General features: G+C 50.1%; 2 protein-coding genes across 2 annotated transcripts; one reads left to right on the forward strand and one right to left on the reverse strand.

Moving 5' to 3' along the window:
* Positions 1 to 1,640: 1,640 nt before the first annotated feature.
* LOC136363780 (maestro heat-like repeat-containing protein family member 6) lies at positions 1,641 to 6,289 on the forward strand. The gene is given in 12 exon segments (XM_066323262.1): positions 1,641 to 1,758; positions 2,252 to 2,577; positions 2,754 to 2,902; positions 3,151 to 3,298; positions 3,505 to 3,695; positions 3,697 to 3,912; positions 4,193 to 4,307; positions 4,491 to 4,628; positions 4,864 to 5,040; positions 5,161 to 5,316; positions 5,483 to 5,584; positions 5,759 to 6,289. Coding segments are annotated over 12 exon segments (2,367 nt in total).
* Positions 6,290 to 11,372: 5,083 nt separating this feature from the next.
* On the reverse strand, positions 11,373 to 21,349 carry POFUT2 (protein O-fucosyltransferase 2). Its single transcript, XM_066322313.1, has 9 exons — positions 21,174 to 21,349; positions 19,856 to 20,106; positions 18,684 to 18,828; positions 18,281 to 18,391; positions 16,034 to 16,100; positions 14,549 to 14,674; positions 13,817 to 13,997; positions 13,452 to 13,575; positions 11,373 to 13,163 (listed from the first exon to the last, which is right to left on the reverse strand). The coding sequence occupies exons 1-9, from the start codon at positions 21,347 to 21,349 to the stop codon at positions 13,010 to 13,012; spliced, it is 1,335 nt and encodes a 444-aa protein (XP_066178410.1). The 3' UTR covers positions 11,373 to 13,009.

A 21,349-nucleotide genomic window follows, 5' to 3' on the forward strand; every position in this document is an offset into this window, starting at 1 on the left:
TTTTTCTGTTAGAGTTCCTGCTTCTCCTGCAGCGAAGGAGAGGGGAAAGCTGTACAATATTGGCCTCTGAAATATCTGTCGCAGGGGGAGGATTAGCCATTTTGCAAGGGACTCATTTGTTTGGGCTACTTTTGTAACACTGAGTGCACTTTGATTCCTGGAGAGCTTTTATTCCTTAAGAGAATTAGGTTCTTATCATCCCTTCACAGAAGAATGCTTGAAACCAAAGCAAGGCCTTTCTTTTGCCTCTGTGTAGTCCTGTGTTTTGTGAGGTGACATTCAATGGATGACCTTAGGGCAAATGTGTTGCTTCTTTGAGATGAGAAGGAAACTTCCAAATCTATCAGGTTCTCAGGCCATTCCCATTATTCTAGGAAGTTTGAAACTTTTTGGAACTCTGTCAATTGAGGAATGGAAAGAAAAGCTTGCCTGAATTGAGGATTCTTAAATGCCAGATCTTTCTATGCCTTTGTGGGAAGGTAATCTTGTGCTGCAGGAAATCACTCCAATGAGAAAACAATGTCAGCATGGAGTAACAGCTTCTGACAAGAGACCAAGTGTTGCCAGCAGCTGCTCCAGGTGCTCCTGCCAACATCCCGTGTAGGAAGGTGCAGTGGCCTCAATGCACATTGGCTTAGGCTGCCCTGTGGCAGAGAAGCCCCCCAGGGCACAGGTCTCTGGGGCAGCAGATGACGCCAGCGCTGCCCGGGCTCAAGGGGAGTGGCAGCTCTGCTTGGGCGGGGACTCTGCCACACCGGCAGATTTCAGTGTTCCCCTTGCCCTAGGGGTCAGAGCAGCACTCGTGCCCTGGCCCACACATTCCTTGTCTGCGTCACACCCACAGTTTTAGGGTGGCCACCAGGTGGGACGTGTCCCGAGGAGGCCGTGCCAGCTTCTGAGCAAGGCCCCGTGCCCTTCCTGCTGCGGCTGTGTCGGCAGCCCTGGGGGCTCCTTCTGCTGCCCTGAGCCTGCAGAGCAGGGCAGCGTTTGCCCATGGTGTGAGCCCTTCCGAAAGATCCTGTCCCAGGGCCGTCTTAGACACTTGGGGCGAGGGATTCCTTCCAACCTGGGCCACTTTGGCTGGGCTGGGAGCAGCCCCAGGGTTGGTGGTGCTGTGTCTAAGGGCCCTTTGTGACACGCTGGAGCTCCATGGTCACCATGGCATGGAACGGTACAGGGTGTCCAAGGGCCCTTTGTGACACGTGGTGACATAGGTGCTGGCAACAACGCAGCCACGCCACATTCTTTGGAGCGGGCGACGGGACAGGACGCGCCAGAGCAGTGCTGTGAGGAGCCCCCGCACAGCGCACTCGTTTGTGCCTGACCCGGAGCTTTTCCGAGGAGTGACTCGTGCAGCTGACCTCACGGCCAGACTGCAAGGCCTTGTGATTCGCAGGCTTTCCAAGCCATCTCCTATCGCAGTGGCCTGTGCTCTCCAGGCCAGACTGCGAGATTTGGTGACCTGAATCCTCTACAAGGAATCTCCTGTCATTGTGGCAGGAGCCCTCGAGACCGGAGAGCAGGACTTGCTGTCCTGCAGCCTTCCTGAGACTTCTCTGTCGCAGGTGCTTTCAAGGCACAACTGCACAACTTGTTCACCCAGAGCTTTCCTGAGGCCTCTCTCTAAGGGGTGCTGCGGCATGGCGGGCAGATTTCTTGGCCTGTCCAAAGTATTCAGGGGCAAAAGAAAGAAAGGCCCTGGAGCTGCCCCAGCACAAGAGCCTGAAGAAGTGGAGCAGTTCAAGCCACTGCAGGATGGTGAGTGGAAGAGCTGGGCCACTGCAGGATGGATGCAGACAGCTTGGCCCCATCCCATCCCATCCCATCCCATCCCATCCCATCCCATCCCATCCCATCCCATCCCATCCCATCCCATCCCATCCCATCCCACCTGCTGTCGACATGCCCGAAGACAGGATGGAAGAGGGGCTGGGGCTGAATCTCGCAGCGCCCTTGCTGCATCCCCTGGGGCATCCCCTGGGGCAGTCCCAGCCTGAGGAGGACAGGGCTGGGCCGTGTTCTCCGGCCTCTCCCGCAGCCTCTCAGCTCTGGCTGCTCTCGCTCTTTGCCAGATGCAGGCACAGACCGCACACAAGAGCAGGAGCCTGCCCGTGGCCGTTTCCGCAGGACACTGAAGGTACCTGCAGCCATCCCTGCCTGGGCTGGGCCTGCTGTCACTGCTCAGCTGAGCACCACGCTTGGAGCACTCCATGCAACATGTCTCTCTTCCCTGTCCTTTGTTCTCCTGCAGATGTTCGGAAGTTCCTGCGCATTCGGCGCAGAAGGATCAGCACCACTGCAACAGAGGCCGAGCCTGACTGCCGGGTGATTGAGCTCCAGGCAGAGCCTGATGTCAGCATAGATTTGGATGAGGAATCACATGACTCTGACAGCTCAGCCTTTGAGAACTGGGCAAAGGCTCTGCTCATGTCAATGACGGAGGATGTGGTCATCAGAATTGCTTACACCGGAGACACTCCGGGCATCACAAATACTGACACCACTGCCACTCCTACTGTCGTTCCTACTCCCACTAGGGATTTTTTCGAGGAGCCTGCTGTTTCTTCTCAGGATCCGGTAAGCAGCTTGGGGCCAGAACTCAGGGTTCTGCATGGCCTCTCAGGCCACAGTCTCTGGGCCCCCTCATCCTTTGAGGTCAGTACGGTGTGGCAGGAAAGGGAGCACTTCTTGGAAGAAACTGGAGAGGTTGCTTTCTTAGATAACACGCCACATCTTCCCCATGGTTTTTCCAGGTGCCAGCCATTGTGAGAAATACTCACCAGAGTCTGGCATCCCATGTCACTGTGGATGCCATGATGCAAATTGACATTGTGAGGCTGGCTGAAGAACACCCTGCTGACGTGGTGCTGACCCTCCTGCGCTGTGCCCCAACATGTGACAGGTACGGGGCCTGCCTGCCTTGAGAGCTCAACCAGGCTTTAGGGCCATCGCCCTGCACGGCCTGTGCAATGGGCTCTGCCAGACAGGCAGAGAGGTCCAGGACCCTCGGGCCCCTCTCTTTCCCGAGCCTGCTGCCATGCTCCCTCCCTGCCCTTCAGGGCACTGGGGCTCTCTCACCTGGCCTCCAGAGCTGCACAGGGCATGGTAGTGTGACTGAGATGCCTTTGACACAGAGCTCTGATCCCACAGAGCTGCTGCAACAATGTGGAGAGCCATAGCCTCATCGGGACCAGCGATGGAGAAGGTGCTGCCAACACTGGCCCGTGTAATGGAGCACGGGCCACTGTACAGGATGTGCACCTCTGATGGAGACAGCAAGGACGTTTTTGCCCTGGCTGTGAGTATTTTGGGCCTTTGCTCGCCCCTAGATGTCCTCTCCAGCAGCTCTCCATCCTCCCCCTGCCTCAGGCACTGGGCTGAAACCTGGGCTAAGGGCAGGCTCAGTGGGCACCAGGCCCGCTGCTCCCCCTGCGTCTCTCCCCTGGGGCCCTGCCACATGGACACCACGGCACTGAGTGCTCTCTTGGGCTGCTTCTTTTGCAGGCAACTCTGGTGCTCTGGGTGATTGTCCAGGTGCCTCAGAACCATGAGGTGATGACGCGTGCTTCCTACCCTCTGTTTATGGCTCTGCTTTTCCATGTTGCCATCACCACGCAGCAGATGCCAGAGGAAGTTGATCACTTCTGGAGAGCATGCCAGGAGGAGCACCGCCTTCCCAGCAACCCCAACAGGTCTCCGTCCTCCTGTCCTTCCCATGCCCTTGTGGCCAGTGCCAGTGCTCCCAGTGTGACCCAGGTGTTGCTCTGCACACAGGTTTGCCGTGCAGGCCATGAAGGCTCTGCTCCACTGTCTGCAGTATGAGCCTCTGTTGATGGTGATGGAGCGCAAGCGTGGATGGGACACCATGCTCTGTGCCGACACCCAGCACTATGCCATGGGTCTGCTGGCCAGGTGAGACCCCCTTCACCCCTCTGTCCCCAGCATTTGTGCTCTGTGCTCAGGTTGCCCCCCACAGCGCCTATGCTCATGGGCCAGAGAGCCTCATCACTGAGGGACGGCTGAGCAGACTGGAAAAGGCTGGGAAAGGCTGGGTGCAAGGAGGATCCACCTCCCAAAATGCCCACATCCCCTCCAGAGGGTGTTGGGGAAAGACCGGGCATCTGTGAGTCAGTCCTGGGAAAGGATTTCCTCCCCCCATCTCAGGGTCTTTGTGCCTTTTTCCCCCTGAAAGGGAGATGCGCCGTTACTTGAACCCCTTCTGTTGCTACGTCGCATACCACCTTGTCATGAAGCTCGGCACGGAACAGCCAAGCTGGGATCTGCCTCTACTGGCATTTCTTGTGGAGGTGAGCCTGAAGGCCAGCACTGCCTGGCCGAGCTGCCTCACAGCTCTCTGCCCTCTCGTAGCCACTATCCCGTGCCTGGGACGGCGCCCTACGCCCTGTGCTGCTGCTGCTGCCTGGGGCCGGCCCTGTGCGGTTCTGGGCTCCTGCCGGCCGGGCCCTGTGTCACTGCCCTGTGCCTTTCAGGTCCTCGAATGCCTGGGCTTGCGGGAAAGGTGTTACTGCATCCTGGAGATTATGTCCAGGTACCTGCAGAGCGAGTGCAGCGAGAGGCGTCGCCTGGCGCTCAGAGGCCTCATGACGCTCAGCAAGGAGCCCTCCATGGTGAGAAGGGGGCAGCTGCTGAAGCTGCACTGGGGAGAGCAGCCCCGTGGGCTGGCTGGGCTTCAGGAGCTGAGGCAGTTGCTGCAGGCTCTCCAGCCTCAGCTGCCTGAGTGCTTTGGGACAGGCCTTTGGCCTCTGGGCCCTGCGGCAGCAGGCTGCACTTGCAGTGCCAGGGGGCCGCTGTTGGTGGTGCAGCTCTTCATGGCTTCACAGCATGGCCTTTTGTTCCACACAGGCAAGAATAATAGCGTTCCTGTCTCTACGGCTTGTGGAGCTGCTGGGTGATGCACATGGATGTGTTGTCAGCATGGCCCTCTCCGTGCTCACCAATATACATAAGGATGAACACATCCCGATAACCAGCCCCACCGCCCCAAAGCTGGCTGAGGCACTCCTGCCGCTCTTGGACAGTGTAAGGCTCTGTGCCCCCAGCCACGGGCACTGGCTGCTGCCCAGAAAATTTGGGGCTTTTCAGGCCCTTGCCCAGGCGGGCCTTGGGAAGTTTGCGCTGAGCTCTTCTGCTTTTCTCCAGGACAACACCCATGTGCAGCTGTGCTCCCTGAACCTCCTCTTCGAGGTCATGGACCAGGCAGTGGGGGAAGAAAAAAAGCCATTAAAGAGGATTGTGAGGCAGAGCCTGCTCCCGCTCTTCTTTCATTGCCACGATGAGAACTGGCGCGTGGTGATGGTGAGGTTCTGAGCCATGCTGGTGCAATCGCTCGGGAAAGAGGCTGGCATGTCTCCTGCCCTGGCCTCTCCCAGGCTCCAGCCTTCTGCTGCTGGCCTTGCCACAGAAACGCAAAGTCCTTTTGTTTGGGCTCTGGTGGCATCCCCATGTGTCTGCTGCTCTCTAGGCCTCTCGTGAACTGCTGCTTTGTGCGGCCAGGTTCCTGAAGAAGAGGAAGCTCAAGCACCTGCTGAAGAATGGGAGGATGTTGAAGTTTAGCATTTGCTTGGTAAGGACAGCCTGGAGATGCCACAGCCTCAGGCTGGAGAAGATCCCTGGGAACGATGCTCAGTATATGGGGCCTTCCCTGGGCCACGTGGGCTCTTCTCCAGGCTCCTGTGGCCCCAAGCTGGGTGTCCATGGAGCCCCTCTGCCAACCCTTCCCTGCTGCCGCTCTCTGCAGCTGACAGACGACAGGAGCCGAGTGCCTGAGCACCTGCGCCAGGCCCTGCCGTACCTGGAGAGCCCACAGAAGCCCATGCGAGAGGAGGCCCTCAGGTTCATCGGTGAGCCACGGGCCCGGGCTCCCTCCCCGGCCCGCCGCAGCTCGGCCCCCGCCCCGACCCCGGCTGCTGCCCCGGCTGCGGCGGCGGCCGGGCCCGGCGCCGTGGAGCCCCGCCCGGCCTCGGGGCCGCCGCCGCCCTCTGGCAGCCGTGCCCTGGGGCGGCAGCGTGCGGCAAGGGCCCGGGCTGAGCCCTGCCGGGGCAGGAGGCCGTGTGGCCACAGGGCCGGCAGCGCCGCCGGCAGGGAGCCGTGCCGCTGGGGCCCGACAGGCTCTGTGTCCGCAGGGTCCGCCAGGGAAATCTTGAGAGGGCAGAAGGAAGCGCTCCAGGTCCTCGATGAGGTGAGTGATGGCCGTGGGCTGGCAGTGGGATCCGGCAGGGAGGGGCTGCACTGCCTGCACAGGGAGCTGCGATGTCTGGCCCGGCTGTAGAGGGCTTTGCTCTCTGTGTGGACGGGGGGTGGTGTGGGAAGAGCACAGAGAGATTTTAGGGACACGGGGAGGATTCAGGTCAGTACCTTCTGGCTGATCCTGTTGGCCTGTCAATCTTGTGGTCGTTGCAAGAGCTGAGAGAGACGCCCCTGACAGGAGGGTCTCCTAGGATTCCTGCAGGTGTGTGCCCTGACTGTGGTTCTCTTCCTCTCTGTTCCAGCCTTTCAAGCCCAGCGGAAAGGCACCAGTCCATCCCACTGAAACCTGAATATTCAAGCCCAGTTTGGCATAGGAGCTGAAGAATTCATCTTCAAGATGCAGTGAAGCAGTGTCCCAAGAACAGCAACAGCAGGAACTGAAGAGGACACCATCTCCCACTGCCACTTTAGCTCCAGGCACAGCTGACGATCAGCACAGCTGAGCCTGTGGAACGCTGGCATTGCTTTTCAGCCCTCTCCCTCCCTTTTGACAGCTCCTTAACTCCAGCCCTCAGACCCTGCCCATCCCCTTTTTTCCCTTCCAGCTCATCCCTTTGCTTTGCCTTTAATTAATAAACGCTTTGGCTTCTTCACTTTACCTGCATCTCTGTGAAGCTGAAGCAGCGTGAAAACGACCCACAGGCCCGTGCTGCCATCCTCTTCCATGCCCTGTTTTGTGCAGACACACAGGGGAGCGAGGCCACATCAGGCTGGAAAGGTGCCTGTGCTGAAGGTCCAGTTCCGCACACCACTGTGGAGCTGAGGGTCTTGCTGAACACCCTGGAGGCCCGCAGTGGGACAAGGAGCCTGTGTGTCAGGGACCAAAGTCGTGTCTAAGGCCGTGCCATATTTTCTCCGCTGTTGTGCATGTCAACAAGATGATGAAGAACAGAGAAGGAAGGAAACCTTAGGGTTTAAGTGGTGAGAATTTGAACCTTAAGAGAAACAATGGATCAGTCAATGGATAGGAAGTCAACCTGTGAAAGAGGAACTGTTGTTGTTATGGAGGTGGTATCACAAGGCAGTGGCCAAGCGTGAGATGACATCGTAACTGGAAAAACTCCACTCCAGTGGAGAAGACATTCTGGGGTGCACGGACGAGAAGGACAAAATGCATGCCGCATTGAGGGGGACGCAGGCACGCTGCGTGTCGCCGAGCAGACACGCCGCTCTCTGTCAGAGCCCAGGGCCGCTGAGGGGCCGTGGGTGCGCCCTGAGGGCCAGGGGAGGGGCGGGCGGGTCCCCCCGGCCCCGCCGCCGCCGCCGCCGCCGCCGCCCGCTCCCCGCCGCAGGGGGGCGTTTCCCGCCCAGGCTCGGGCGGCCCCGCCCCCCGCTCCCCTCAGCCGCGGGGCGGGAACTCGAACCGCCGTGTCCGAGCCTCTGGGCCCGGCGCCGGGCGGCCTTCCTTCAGCCGTCTCTGCTTTTCAGCGATCTCCTCCTTTGAGATTACGGCCTCTTCCCAAGCAGAATTAATTTTTGTTCCCAAAGCTGGGACACTAGTGTATCCGCTTTGTACATGTATTTCTACCTGTCTGAAGAAATGACAATTTGTTTAGGATGCTAAATGCACATTTTGGCTCCTGCGATCCATGTGTCACTGAGAGGACACTAAGGCGGTGCCAGATGCCCTGTGTGTAACTAAAGAGACATAAGGGTCACTGAGGGAGATTCAGGTGCCTGTGTGTTCCATGCCCTGGGTATTGCTGAGAGGAGGTGACAGCCTCTGAGGGAGAGCTCGGTGCCCTGCATGTCGCTGAGGAGAGATGCTTCCCTGATGGCACCACCTTCTTCCCGGTGGTGTCCTGGCCTCTAGGGCTTCTGCTGCAGGAATGGGAGATGCTTTGGGGAAGCACAAGAGCAGCCGTGGCAGGAACAAGGCGGCTGCCTGGGGGCTGCTTGTGGCCTCTGACACCCAATTCCTCACAGCTTCCCACCAGCCCAAGCCCCTCAGGGGCCACCCGTCCCCTTGTAGCCTCCTCCCACCCACTCCCTCACACATCCCCTTCATGTCTTCCCACTGGCTTCTCCTGTCAGGGCCTCTGCAGCCTCTCATCCCTTCACAGCCTCCCACTGCCCCATCCCCTCAGGGTCTCCCCCAGCCCAGACAACCTGCCTGCCCCAGCCCCACAGGAGCCCGATCAGGAGGCACCTCGGAGCCCTCAGCAATCCAGCCAGCAACACACGGGCAGGGGAACACAGACGGCGGTTCCTGGCTGGCACAGGGGTTGTGGCCATCTCCAGCCACCAGTCTCCCAGGGATCCCCACAGCTCTGGGCCCTGCACACCCCATCTCTTGTGAGCGCAAGGACTTGAGCAGAACCACCAAAGGCCAAGGGGCAACTGGCCATTTACCCTGCAACACTTCACACGTGGGTAACTTGCTCTGGACAAGCACCCTTTCCCTCCTCTTCCCCTATGCCCTGTGCACCCAGGGCAGCAAAAGAAAGGTCCTGGGAATCTGTGTATTAGAACACATCCTATATTTATCTACCAAAGAAAAACAAAAAGAAGGTAAGGACAATCTTGAAGAAACGGAAAATCCCTGCTGGCTCAGGTGGCCCCAGCAGACAGAGCCTCTCGGATCAACTCTCTGCAGAGCTCCAGCAGCACAAACAGCCAAGGCCCAACAGTCGAGGCTGTGTCCTCCATGCCCGGTGCAGCTGATCTCACAGGTTCTCAAAGATAGAATATCGAGCTCCATCTAATGCCAGCAGGATGTAGAGTGTTTGAATTGCCAGGCTACTGATGGCAGGGCTGATGTCATCTGCCATGTCTTCAAGGCCTGAAAGAGAGAGAACAGAGGCACAGTCAGATCCTGGAGCTGTGGGGACCCATGGAGAGCCCCCTGCCAGGGCCATCCCAGCCCACTTTTGCAATGGCCAGGAGGGAGCACTGACCAACGGGATCTAATGGAAGGTGCTGGCCACCGATCCACCACATGTCCCTGATGAAATAAATAGGGCAGGAGATTTGCTCCTTTTAACGCCTTTATTGGAATAAGCTTAGGACATGGGCCTGAGAAGTCACGCCCATGCTGCCGCCACTCCCAGGGGCGACATGGATGAGGAGGTGTGCAGCTTTGTCCGCTGGTGTGGAATGCAGGCTGAGCTGGGACTTCCACCCTCATGGGAGCACTAGGAGTCCCAGTTGGCTTGGAGCTCCAGGGGGGTCACTCTACGCTAGTGTCCTTTTAGTTATGGTGACAATGTTGGGTCTACAAGGATGAAGTGGGGGAAGATACTACTCTTTCCTGACCATGATATGTCCTTTTCAGTCTTCCGTTTGTGTGTTGGCTTATCATCTTTTGGAATGGTGTTAACTGAATGGTTAATTTGCATACACTTCCTGTTGCCATTTTGTGGAGCAGCAGGGCTCGACGATAATCTGGAGGAAAGGGAAACAGAACAAGGGGTTATTACTTAACAAGGAACACTGAACTGACAACTTTTCAATAACAATTACAATCATTGCTCTGGTCAGACTCATTCATCTCAATTCCCCCTCTTAATTCTTTGATTGGGTCCTAGACCTGCATCAATCTGCTATTTCGGGGTCATGAGCGTAAGTCTTTTTTAACTTCTGGAACTTGATGTAAATTTTTTTCGCACTCTCTTGTCTAGGGTGCTCAGAATCTTTTAATGCCATTACTTTATCTATTCTTTGGAAGGTTTTAACTCTCCAGGAGTCATGAGGCCTGTTTGTATGGTAGAGGCAATTGATCAACATAGACAGGGAAGTAGACATGGTAGAAAAATTAACACTATAACTGCACAAAATGAAATGTGTCATGTCATGAAAGCCACTTTTTTCCACCACTTCCCTTTCCATGACCAAAACTCATCCTACCAGCTTGTACCCACCGAGGGAGTACATTGTTGGGTGCCTACATAAGTTCTTTTTCTAATTTCTTTAGAAATGTTTTTCATCACTTCATTCTTATTAATAATTTCTAGGCAACATTCAGAGGTGTTAAAATTCCCCCTTCATTGGCTAGCAAAAAATCAACAGCTAGCCTAATTTGATAGATTACTGATCGAGTTTGGGTCAACTGATTGCTAATATGATCAAGGGCAAGGGTGGTTTTGTTAGATACTATTTCTAACGCTGCTTGTACCCAAATTATTCGGTTTAACATGTAGATTGGAGTCTGATAACCCCAGGATTCATCCTGAGCCCAAGTGGTCCATATGTTCAATTATTTCTTCAGGTGTCCAGACCTTACCCCTCCATTTTCGGTCTCCTCCCATCTGAATGGTTTCTCTTTTCTGTCGACTTGGATCTTTTCTCAAATTATCAAACAACGGGATTCCTAAAATTGCCCCAAACTCTTTGGGTAATAAGAAAGCAGCAGGTTTCACCACCGCAATAGTGCAGCTACCTGCCCAATCACCCGAAAGCTTTGTATATGCTGTGTCTCTGCAGATCCAAAATACAAGAGCTGTTGCCATTTGGAGCCATTTTAGAGCTATGATCCTAGAACATTTTGGAGGCTATTTCACAAATTCTCTTTGTACCTGGATCTCACTGGAAAGCCCAGTCCAGCAGCACAATACCCCAGCTGAAGGGACTCTATAGTGCTGATGGGGCACCACAGGACACCTGCCAGCAGCAAGGGGACACTTTAAACGCTCACTTGAAACTTTGCTGTGATTGGGAACACTGGCACCAGGAGCTGCACTTTACTCCTGATGTGCTGAGGCCTGAGCAGCAGGGCTGACCTACGAGATGAAACCTGGGCACTGTATGACTGACACTATCAAGATTATTTAGCTAAAAATAGATGACAAAGATGCAAACAAAATGAAATTAAAGAGACCTCATACAAAGGAAGGAGGAAAAACACCTTTGGAGCTCAACAGCAGAAACCTTTCAGTATGAGTGTGCACCAACATCTTGATTTTTAAATTTTTTTCTTTGGATTTGATTTCATCCTCAAGAGCTGTCTAAGAAACAATGTTATTCAATGTTTGTTCCTATTGGCACATGGTTAGAATTTGTTATTGCTCTGTATGTGTGGCTTTGGCCACACTTGTGGAGATGTAAAATAAGCACTTGGATTTCTCCGGACACATAATGGCAGTGAAAAGAAGGGCAAGGAGATCAGCTCCTTTTAAGGCCTTTATTAAGATCAACTCTAGGTGAGTGCTCATGGGGTCGTGTACACCACAGCTGCTCCCAATGAACAACTCAGGGGAGGAGGGATTCAGCTTTGCCACAAGTCAGAGCTGGGCCTTCCTTCTTTGTGAGAGACCCTGGGAAAACCCTGGGAAGACACTGTTGGGCTTGTAGTCTAGGTCTGTCCAGTTGAGTGCTATTTAAGATATAGTGATGAGGTGGAACCCAGCTCTGATCGGTGTGAGGTTCTCTATGGTTTTGCTGACCCAGAGTGGTTATTCTTAGTCCTTGGTTTTGTGTTGGCTCGTTGTTTTCAGGGGCTTTATTTCACTTCTTGTGGAGGCTAAGGTCCTTGGGAGTCTTCTTTATTTGCATGTCGGGTGCTGTCATCGGGTGCTACGCAGTGAGCAGGAGGGCAGGGGAGCAGCAGGGCAGGGGTGGATGCTCCAAGGGGAAAATTACAGTTCCAAAGAAAGGGGTTCTGAGGTAAGTAGCATTTAACAGGGAAAGCATTTAGGACAGGCATTTGCAATTACAAGAACAGTAAGTATGGGGTAAACGGTATTTAACAAGGAAGACCTTTCAATAGGTACCAGATAACCAGTATTCAACCAAGAGAAGGCACTTTACAATAACAACACTTAACTGAGTTTAGAAACTCAGTATAAACTCAGTATAAACTGAGTTTAGAAACTTGTATTTTATTTCTTACAGAAACATGCTTCAGAAGCCCCCTGCAGATAAACTGTTGTTCTCCTGTAGATCTGCAGTAGTGCTGAGTTTTGGAAAGTGGCTGAAAGGTTTAACCACCTTCACTCTGGGGAAAGGCTGATGTACTCCTGAGGGTTGTGGTAATGCTGCTGCCTTGTACGTGTCTGGATAGAAACTAGTGGAAAAGTAAGGCCCTGAAGCAACCAGAACCCTCCTGAGAGGGCCACCAGTGCTGCCTCCCTTCCAGCAGCAGTGCTAAACACATCCACCCTCCTCTCCCAGCCCTGACCAGTGCTGTGGCAGGCAGAGGAGGGAGCTGCCTTGAGAAAATGTAATCTTGGCCTTGTCTCCATCATGTACCGAAATCTTTCTCTACTAGGCAATGTGCCTTCACATGAAACATGAATCCCCAAGGGATGGGCCTTGCAGGCTCTTCCCTTGAAGTGGGAGCAGCACCCCCACTTTTATTGTGGTAGCAGCTTGGTTCCTCCATGGGTGACATGGCCATGCCCCCTAGCCCTGCACTTAAAAAAATGTCCCACAGAGAATCATGGACAGTTAAGAAATGCTCCAGCAGGTGAGGCTGGCTTGAATAGCTGCATCCTGGGTGCTGCTCTGCAGCCAAGAGGCCTCTGGTCTGTAGCAACCCACTTCGTGCACGTGCGATGACTCAAGGAAGGGAGCCAGAGCAGGACATACTGGGGACTCAAGTCCAGCAGCTATGCAGAAATGTTGTAAGGTGCAGAGACACTGATCAGTACAGCCAACCCTATGTCACACCCATGCTGGAAAGGGAGCAGAAGCTAAGAGAGTACAAGACTGGGTCATAGTTTGTTCCAAGGGAGGTAATTCCCCATGAGTTTTCCTTATTATTTTGAACTCTTAACAGTATCGAAACCTTGGTGTTTCTCTGTATTTAATATACAATTTTCCAGTGAGTTGGCTGCTCACAGTTTTTCTCTGTTTCACCACAAAATCGGTTGTAAGTTGTTTTTGGATCAAATCCCAAGATCTCCCTTTCCTCATGGATTCGGAAGGAAAATGTTGAAACTGAGGTGCCTATAAAATACCTTGAAAAAAAAAAATCAAAGAGGGTTTGTGAGCAAGGGCAAGTTTTTAAAATGCAAATAATTAGATTTCAGTCCAATGAACTTCACTGTTCAGTGGAATGATATGATAATGAAGTTATCATATATCTACACACAATATAACCATAATACAGCTACTATATACATCTCGATTATATAATTGATTATAAAATGTCTTATATAACTTGTAAACAACCATAAGCAAAAACTATATTCAGTTTTGTGACAGTGACATTAAGCTTTGACTGAAGTGAAAGTCAGGTTTCCTACCTTGCATGTGCACAAATCCACTGGTCAATCACAGCCAAACCTCCATCCTTATAGAGTTCCAGCTCTTCCAGAGAGGGTTCAAACCTCACCATCTCAGGCAGCAGTTTCTTGAGCAGTTCAATCTCTTAAAAAAGGATGAATACAAATTTATCTCTACATTATGAAGACCCACTTGCTGCTGTCACAGAATGTGTTTAAGAGAACCCTGGGTGAACAGTTACAGAGCAAGTGACATCAAAATCTACCAACAAATTTTACAATACAGTTGTCAAATTTCACAGCATTGCAGGCGAGGAGGGGAGCCAATGGTAAATGCTGCACATCGTCAAAAGTTACCAATCCTGAAATGACTGTGATCTGCCTACCTTCCTCAACAGCATCAGTGGCTACAAAAACTTTTTCAAGTTTAAGCGTCTCCAAGATGCTGTGGATTTTCTTTACTGCTCCTTGCAGGGAAGGCACGTCTTCTCTGTGACCCCAAATGAAGTCTCTCCTTCTGAGATGAACCCCAAGATATGGGCCACCTAGAGCTGTGCCCGTCTTAACCTACGAGAGAAAGATCAAAACTTTAAAGCTTGAGAGCATCACTGTTCACACTGAAAAGCCAGAATGCATAATCTCTGAATAAGGTACAGAATCACTCTAGTTTCAGAAAGAAATTTTAAAGTATGGAATGGAAGTAGCTTAGGGCACTAGCTGCAACATTTAGATCTTGGGTGGCCTCCATCATACAAGAGAAACTGGAGTGCCAAATCTTTGTAAGCAGAAAATCCTCTCCTTGACCAAATAAATCTTCATTTGACAGGTGGCAGCTGAACTTTACACCAACATGTGGTGCTGAAAACAGGAAGAAATTCAGCTTTCCTTTGCTGAAATGAGGGTAGCTAAGGTCTGGCCCTCAGAACCAGTCAGGCACACCTTGCCAGACTGTTAGCTTGTGTCACACAAGGAGAAGATGCACAAGGAACATGCATGTCCACCTCGATGTGAGCAGAAGTGTGTCACTCATGTGTACCTACCAACATGCCCTACAGCACACAGCCAGGAGTACACAAATTAAATGTTTTTTATGGGGAACAGACTGCTAAGAAGTTTACCTTCATCTGTGTCCAGTCCTCCTTGTACTGAGTCCTGTCTGCCTCATCAGTGGATTGAAGGTATTTCTTCCTAAACTCATCTCCCACCACACGGAGGTGTTTAGCGAACACCATGCTCCGACGGGTCTGTCAGAATAAGAGCAGACACCAAGTCAGAAAAAGGAGAGCTAAAAATGCATAGGTGGAGACAGTTTCACACACACCTCCAGGATGCAGTTACTTCTGGTGCCGCTATGCAGTACTCTAAGCAATGATTTCTAACCTTTTATCCAAGCTTTAATAGCTTATTTCTAATTATCACCACATTTATAACTAGCATACTCACCTGCCCCTGCAACACACAGGTATAGGGAGTACACTGCAGTTATTTACATAGGAACACATAACATACCAAATTAAACACTCTAGCAATATAACACTTCTGAAAACAAAAGCTGGGCAAACAGTTTAGTGTGCAAAACACCTGTAAGAATAAAACCTGCTTTAAAAATATTAGGCATCTAGCCACAGACACATCTATGAAATTCAGCAGAAAAGTGACGAAAAAGGAATTATTTCCTTAACCAGTGAATAATAACCTCTAAGATTCTGTGATGCAGTTACCACTGCACACAGCCACAAGTGGCCTTCGTATTAACAGACAAAAGAATGAAGGAAATCTCAATTTCTCCCTTTTTTGTCTGCAAAGAAACAGAGAAGGGAGAGAAGCTTCTCAGAGGAGCATGGAAAAAAGAGAAGAGGCCCTTGGCCCAAGCTGCAGTGAGTAAATTTCTGTTTGAACATCAGGCAAAACCACTGGAGCAATGTTGAAAGTGCCACTGTGAAGAAATGTGTGTTATGGAATATGGTACCTGAGTTACATTTCCTTCTTTGAGAGGTCACTCTCAATGAACAATTCATGGCTAGCAAACTACTGTTTTGTCCACTTTTGAAAACATGCCATATCTCAAGTGAATAGCCAGATGCTTACAAGACTGAGGTCTGTGTAATTTGTTTTGTAATACCATGAGAGTCAGTTTCTCTTAGGAGTTTTAATTATATCAAGCACTCCATATCATGTTCCATTTTCCTGTATCTGAACCTTAACATTTTCTTAAAACTTTTATGACAGGAATTATTTTATCACAGACCTTTGCCTTGAAAGCCATGGGAATTTTGCATTTGAAGCCAATGGGAGGGAATTTGGGACAATAATGAGCATATTACAGAATTCTTTGGAAAAAAACTAATCTTTAGGTTGACTACATAAGGGACTGCTCCCTTCTGATTGTAGATGAGTTGTACAGAGGAGGACCTTTAAATCATCATGCCCTGCAGCATAATCCACAGCAGCCTGAAAATCATGTTAGCACACATTGCTGAAACAGAAGACACAAGCGACTTTCAAGACAAGAAACCCAATGCAAAACTGAAGCACACATTGGATATGAATTTTTTAGCAGAGCCAAGTAAAAAGTCTAGAGAAGCTATCTGTAAAATACTCACATTCCAATAATTTTTCCCTCCGTAGTGGTCATGAAGAAGGTTTTCAGCTCTGTCTAACATCACTGACCTATTGAAAATTGTAAAACTGAGTGCAGTTCCCTTAGGAATAGAATTTACATTATTATGTTTCTTCACACATTTGCTAGGATAAAGCACAGACTATGACCTGTTTGCAAAGGGAGCATGGGGAATGAGAATTGGGCTCCTATGAGGCAAATTCTAGTTCTCCGCAAGGCAAATTAGGACCCACAGTCTGCTGGGGAGAGAAGGGAACCATGCCACTCCATGTGCCTGCTCTCTTCCTTAATAAATAGTACCCTGACTCTGAAAGTTAAGCACTAACAAGCAATAACCACCCCTCATAGTCCTTGCAATAGTTTATATAGGAGAAATAAGATTTCCAACAGGGAGAGTGGTGTAAAGTGACCTGTGTGATAATGCTCAGCCTCTGGGTGGACACAGAAGATCATGAAAACAAACCCAGAGAAGGTGTTTTCCACATGTAGAATAAAATGTCCTACAGTAAAACAACAGATCAAAGAGCACAAAGACACTACCAAAATGTGTGATAGTAGACAGCAGCTTGTGATTCTCATAAATAAACACAGTTCAGGATTGTGTACTGGAAGCATAACTGCACTATCCAAATTCTAAGAAGCAGAAGAGATTTTGAGAGTTTCAAGTATCCCAGAGCTTAAGATATGTAGATTTAGTTTTCAAGTACACTGATGATAAGCAAACACACAGAGAAATGCCTCTGCTAAAAGGGATCAAGGTCATTATCTGCATCTCCTTCTACTAAAAAGAGAGGAAGAAAATAACCAATCAACTTTGGATTATCACTGTTGATAATCAGCTGGACACCTGCATGGAAGGCTCTAAATCACCTGGGAAACAGACTAGACTGCTGGTGAAGAAGCAGTACTGCATCAAACAGGTAGACTGGAGGTGAATGAGGTTACTAATCCAAATGCATTGGGAAGTTTCCTCGAAGTGACCACACTTGAGGGGCAAAAATCCAATCCTAGGACCACACAACTGGCTGTCCAGCCAGCAGGGCAATATGGGAGATCAGAGCTCTGAACAATCAGTGTAGTTTGAGGACACTGGCACACATGAATATAAGGGACATGTCACTGACATTGCCTAACAAGATTTCCTGACAGCCTTCATTAAAGGCTCTTAAGAAAACTTGGCACAGAAAGGTTCTTGCACAGATTAAAAAACAAAACAAAACAAAACAAAACAAAAACAAAAAAAAAACACCCAAAAAAACCAAACCAAACCAAAGTTTATAGACAGGGATAAATGTATGGTTCTCATTGCAGAGGGTGGTCACAAGTGGAAGGTCTCTTCACCATATTCCTAAACAACCTACAGAAGGGCATGAAATCAGGTGACACAGGCTAACAATTATTTTTAATTCCTCAGAGCAGCTAAGGCCAACTATGAAAAATTAGAGAAGTCTCATCACTGGCCAATGAAGCAGCAGATGAAATCTAACATAGGAGTGAGTGTAATTAGAAAAAAAAAAAAAAGCCAACCTGGCTTAATCTAATAGCTAAAGGTCTTGATGGTCAGGAACTGGACAGTTTGATGCAAAAACATCAAGGCAACACTCAGGTCAAAATAAGGAACTTGCATCTCAAGAATTAGCAGAAAAAGAAGAGAGCACTTGACAGAGCATGTAATTTGTACTGCAGTGTAACAGGTTTTGCCACACTCAGTGTAGAGGTTCCTGCTGAAATGCAAAGGTTCGGAGATCGGCAGTGGTGACAACCAAAGACATGGAATGGCTTTCACATGGGGAACAACTAAGGGAGCCAGGACTCTTCCCACTGTAGAGGAGAGTACTGAGGGAGAATATGCCAGAGACGTAAAAGTACACATGGTGTGGGGTGGAATATGGAACAGCTGATGGTTCAGCATCTCTTCTGCTGCATGATCATGGGGATATTTGATGACACCATCGAGGTGGGAGTCACAGAAGTTGCCTGAGAGGGAATATAAAGGAGCTCAAGGCTATTTGCTCTTAAGTTTTAGCATCACAATCTTTAACTTAACTTATAGTTAAATGCTTCTTACAGTGTAAATCTCCTCTGTAATGATTTTAACAGTGTACAATAATTCAGTAACTAAGTATCTCAGCAGTGGGATACCGACTTTAAATTCCCCCTGCTCTTCCCACCCAGCAATGTGGTTGTACAACAATAATACAACAATACATAGTTATACAAGGCAACTCACTGTGCTGAAGTGTTCTTCAGAAGGATGGGAGCCACAATAGAGGCAGAACCTTGGACAGACAAGCAAGAGGCGTTCAGACCTCGTGTTTCCTCATAACCCCAAAACCAGCCCCTAAAAGTGAACACAAAGGATTGGTTCCAGGCTTGTATTTTAAATTAATGTAATATATAGAACAAAACACCCTAAAAAATTACATATTATATAAATAAACCAACCACATCCTTTACGCTGCTTTTCTGGGGAGCAACAACTTTACCGAATTAGATCTTCTCATAGCAATATAACATTTTATTATTGATTGGCCTTTTAGAAACAAAGTGAACTCCAGGCACCCAGATATTCACAGCAGGCAAATATCTCTCTGAATACAACTGAAAAGACCAGACTGACTGCTCAATGTTACCTGTAGTAGCCATGTTTGTCTTTGGAGTACATCAGCTGGTCAATGCATGGCCTTTCATTTATTTTTTCTTCCCACGTTCCCTCTTTCCATCCTTCTGCGTAGCCTTGTAGCACATAAATCTGTTCAATAAAGGGCCCACCTGACTCTGAGCAGAAGGCAAAGCAAAGGATTTGTAAGCATAAAAGCTCACACTGTAAAGGTAAGAACAAGAATCAGTTGCAGTTAAAAATTTGCTAGAAACACTAATATTATACTACTCTCTCATTCCTATTTTCCCTATAAAAAAGGAGAGGAAATTCTGTGCAAGCCATAGAAGCTAAAAGGATCAGGCAATGTGACTACCTGCTATCCCACCCAGCTCTGTGATTTTATGTGCCAAACACAACGGAATTACTGTCAGCTGGGTAAAACACACCAGGAAGCACACAGGTTTTCAGTGCTGTAAGCAGCTGCCACAAGAGGAGTACCTCCAAGAAAAATGCCATGTACAAGCCCCTTCTTCCCCTAAATTTCAGGGTATCTACATGCATTTTCCTGGAAAGGAGCTCCTCCCTTCAGAGCTCTTTGCAGAGGTGTGACATTTGGCGACCTTTATTTCCCCTTACTGAACAAGCCTGTGACACTGCTGCAGATTTGAACATTTGGTGATTAGCTCACCCTGGCATTAAATCCTAAAGAAACCAACTTTAGGCTTATGGAAAGCCTTTCTCTTAAGACACAAAAAGTAAGAGATATTTCAAGTATGTGCAGTATCAAAGATGAAAAAGTAAGTTCAGGGAAAAACACACTTTAAAACTTTTACTGTCCAACCACATCCAGAAAAAGATAGCTGTATTTCAACAAGCTGCCTCTCTCCCTATGGTCTTGTCATTATGGTCAAAATCAAACAGAAATGCCACAGGTGAATTTAACCACGGGCATTAATTGTCTGTCTTTGGGGGTCCCAGCACTTGATGGGACAGCAGTGCTACATCAAACAAGCAGCCAAGTAATTGGGTTATTCAATCTTAATGATTGTGTAGCTCAGCAAAACTCCCTCCCATCCCTCCTCTTGCCACCTCAAAGATTTTTTTTTTCTACATGAAAGGATAAAAGTCCCTATAAAGACAAATTTATAAAGAGATCACATCAAATATTTAGTAAATCATAGTTTGCATGATCCTATACCCTACCTGCAAGGAACTGCTCATATTCAATGACAGGGATGTTCCTGTTGAGGCTTGGGACATCAAAGAACTCGGACCAAGGAATCCGAACCTGGAGGATGTCAGGGCTCTGCCAGTGATAAAGACGTCCCCAGGGAGGCAGAACCAACACCCAGTTTTCACTTTTCCGCAGGGTGTTTAGAAGGGAGGCAATGCGAACATAGACATCTCTGCGAAGGTTGAACCCTTCAGGGGGGTTTACATCGTACAAAAGGTATCTAGGGAGAACAAAGGAATACCATTATTGCTGGTGATGGATTAAGTTTTAGCTTTCAGGTTTTTCGGATTTTGTGTTCCCTAGGGATGTAGTTCTGAGCCTTATATTAAGTGCTAGTAAGCTCTCTTCATAGAGTACGTAGACAAAACAAATCTTTTTCCTGCTGAAGACCAAGAACAAGTTGGAGGCCCAAAAGCATAAACAACAACGGAGAGAAGGGAGGAACAAGAAGGATGGAACCTCACAACCTAAAGCTGTAATTGGACAATTAAACCCCAATATGCAAATGCACCAAAACTTACAAAAATGTAAAACCTCGTGACAGGTCAGCCATTTTGTGACCATTCTTAGTCCACTTTGGGACTAGCCCTGGTCAGGCCCTGTCCTGCCCAACGTGTATCGTACAGGCCTCTGAATTAATATTTACTTTATTCACTAGCTCTGTCCAGTCTCTGTTTCAGGTCAGCCTTCCCAAGGCATGGGAGCAAATTGAGGCTATTATACATTTTTCAGTTTCTACCCTACAATTTTACGATGAAACTGTTGGTAAGGAAGCTGTTCCTCGTTTTGAGTTTGTGGCACTCGGAAGGGGAAGAAGCAGGGGAAGTCAGAGCAGTGTTTGCTGCAGGGGTCACTAAGGTCTCCTGGCGAGGGGGTGCATGCCAGGAGCCTTTCTTGCAGAGGGTCCAGGAGTGAAGAGTCTCGCTCATCCTGAGGGTAACATGGGGTGTGTGGTGAAAACGGCGAAATTGTGGGCATGTCACTCAGGCTAACTCTTGTAAGCTGGACACAAAGGCAGGAGGAAATGCTCTGGAGAAGTAGAGGAAAAGAATGCAGCTGGGAGCTGGATGATCCCTGTGGGATCCCTTCCAACTCGGGATACTCTACGGACAAAAGCCCTCGGACAGCCGCGATGACACCTTCCAAAATTGACCCGGAAAAGCGCCAGCAGGCAGAGGAGACCCTTTACCAGCGGATAGCCGAGACACCATGGGTCGCCTGTGCAAGGGGACACCGCGCGGCGCGGGGCGATCCCGGCGGGCAGGAGCGGCCCGGGGCCGGGCTCACCTGGTGCGAGGGGCGGCGGCGGCGGCTGGTAGCGAGGAGGCGGCGGCGTGGCCGGCGCGGAAGGCGGCGGGCGGCGGCTCGGAGGCGGCGGCGGGCGGCGGCGGGAGGGCGAGCGCGGCCAGGCCCAGGAGCAGCAGCGACGGCGGGCAGCGGCCACCGGGCCTCTGCGCCGCCAT

The sequence above is a fragment of the Sylvia atricapilla genome, chromosome 7, assembly GCF_009819655.1.
Source record: "Sylvia atricapilla isolate bSylAtr1 chromosome 7, bSylAtr1.pri, whole genome shotgun sequence".
Taxonomy (NCBI): domain Eukaryota; kingdom Metazoa; phylum Chordata; class Aves; order Passeriformes; family Sylviidae; genus Sylvia; species Sylvia atricapilla.

What these genes read in the sequence shown, in the direction of transcription:
- POFUT2 (XM_066322313.1), bottom strand. Translation starts at nt 21,349, where the DNA reads ATGGCGGCGCAGAGGCCCGGTGGCCGCTGCCCGCCGTCGCTGCTGCTC. An exon ending in GAGGGAAAAATTATTGGAAT is followed by an intron (nt 14,675 to 16,033) that starts GTGAGTATTTTA and finishes TTATTCTGACAG; the next exon opens with ACCCGTCGGAGCATGGTGTT. An exon ending in AGGACTGGACACAGATGAAG is followed by an intron (nt 13,998 to 14,548) that starts GTAAACTTCTTA and finishes TTTCTCTCGTAG; the next exon opens with GTTAAGACGGGCACAGCTCT.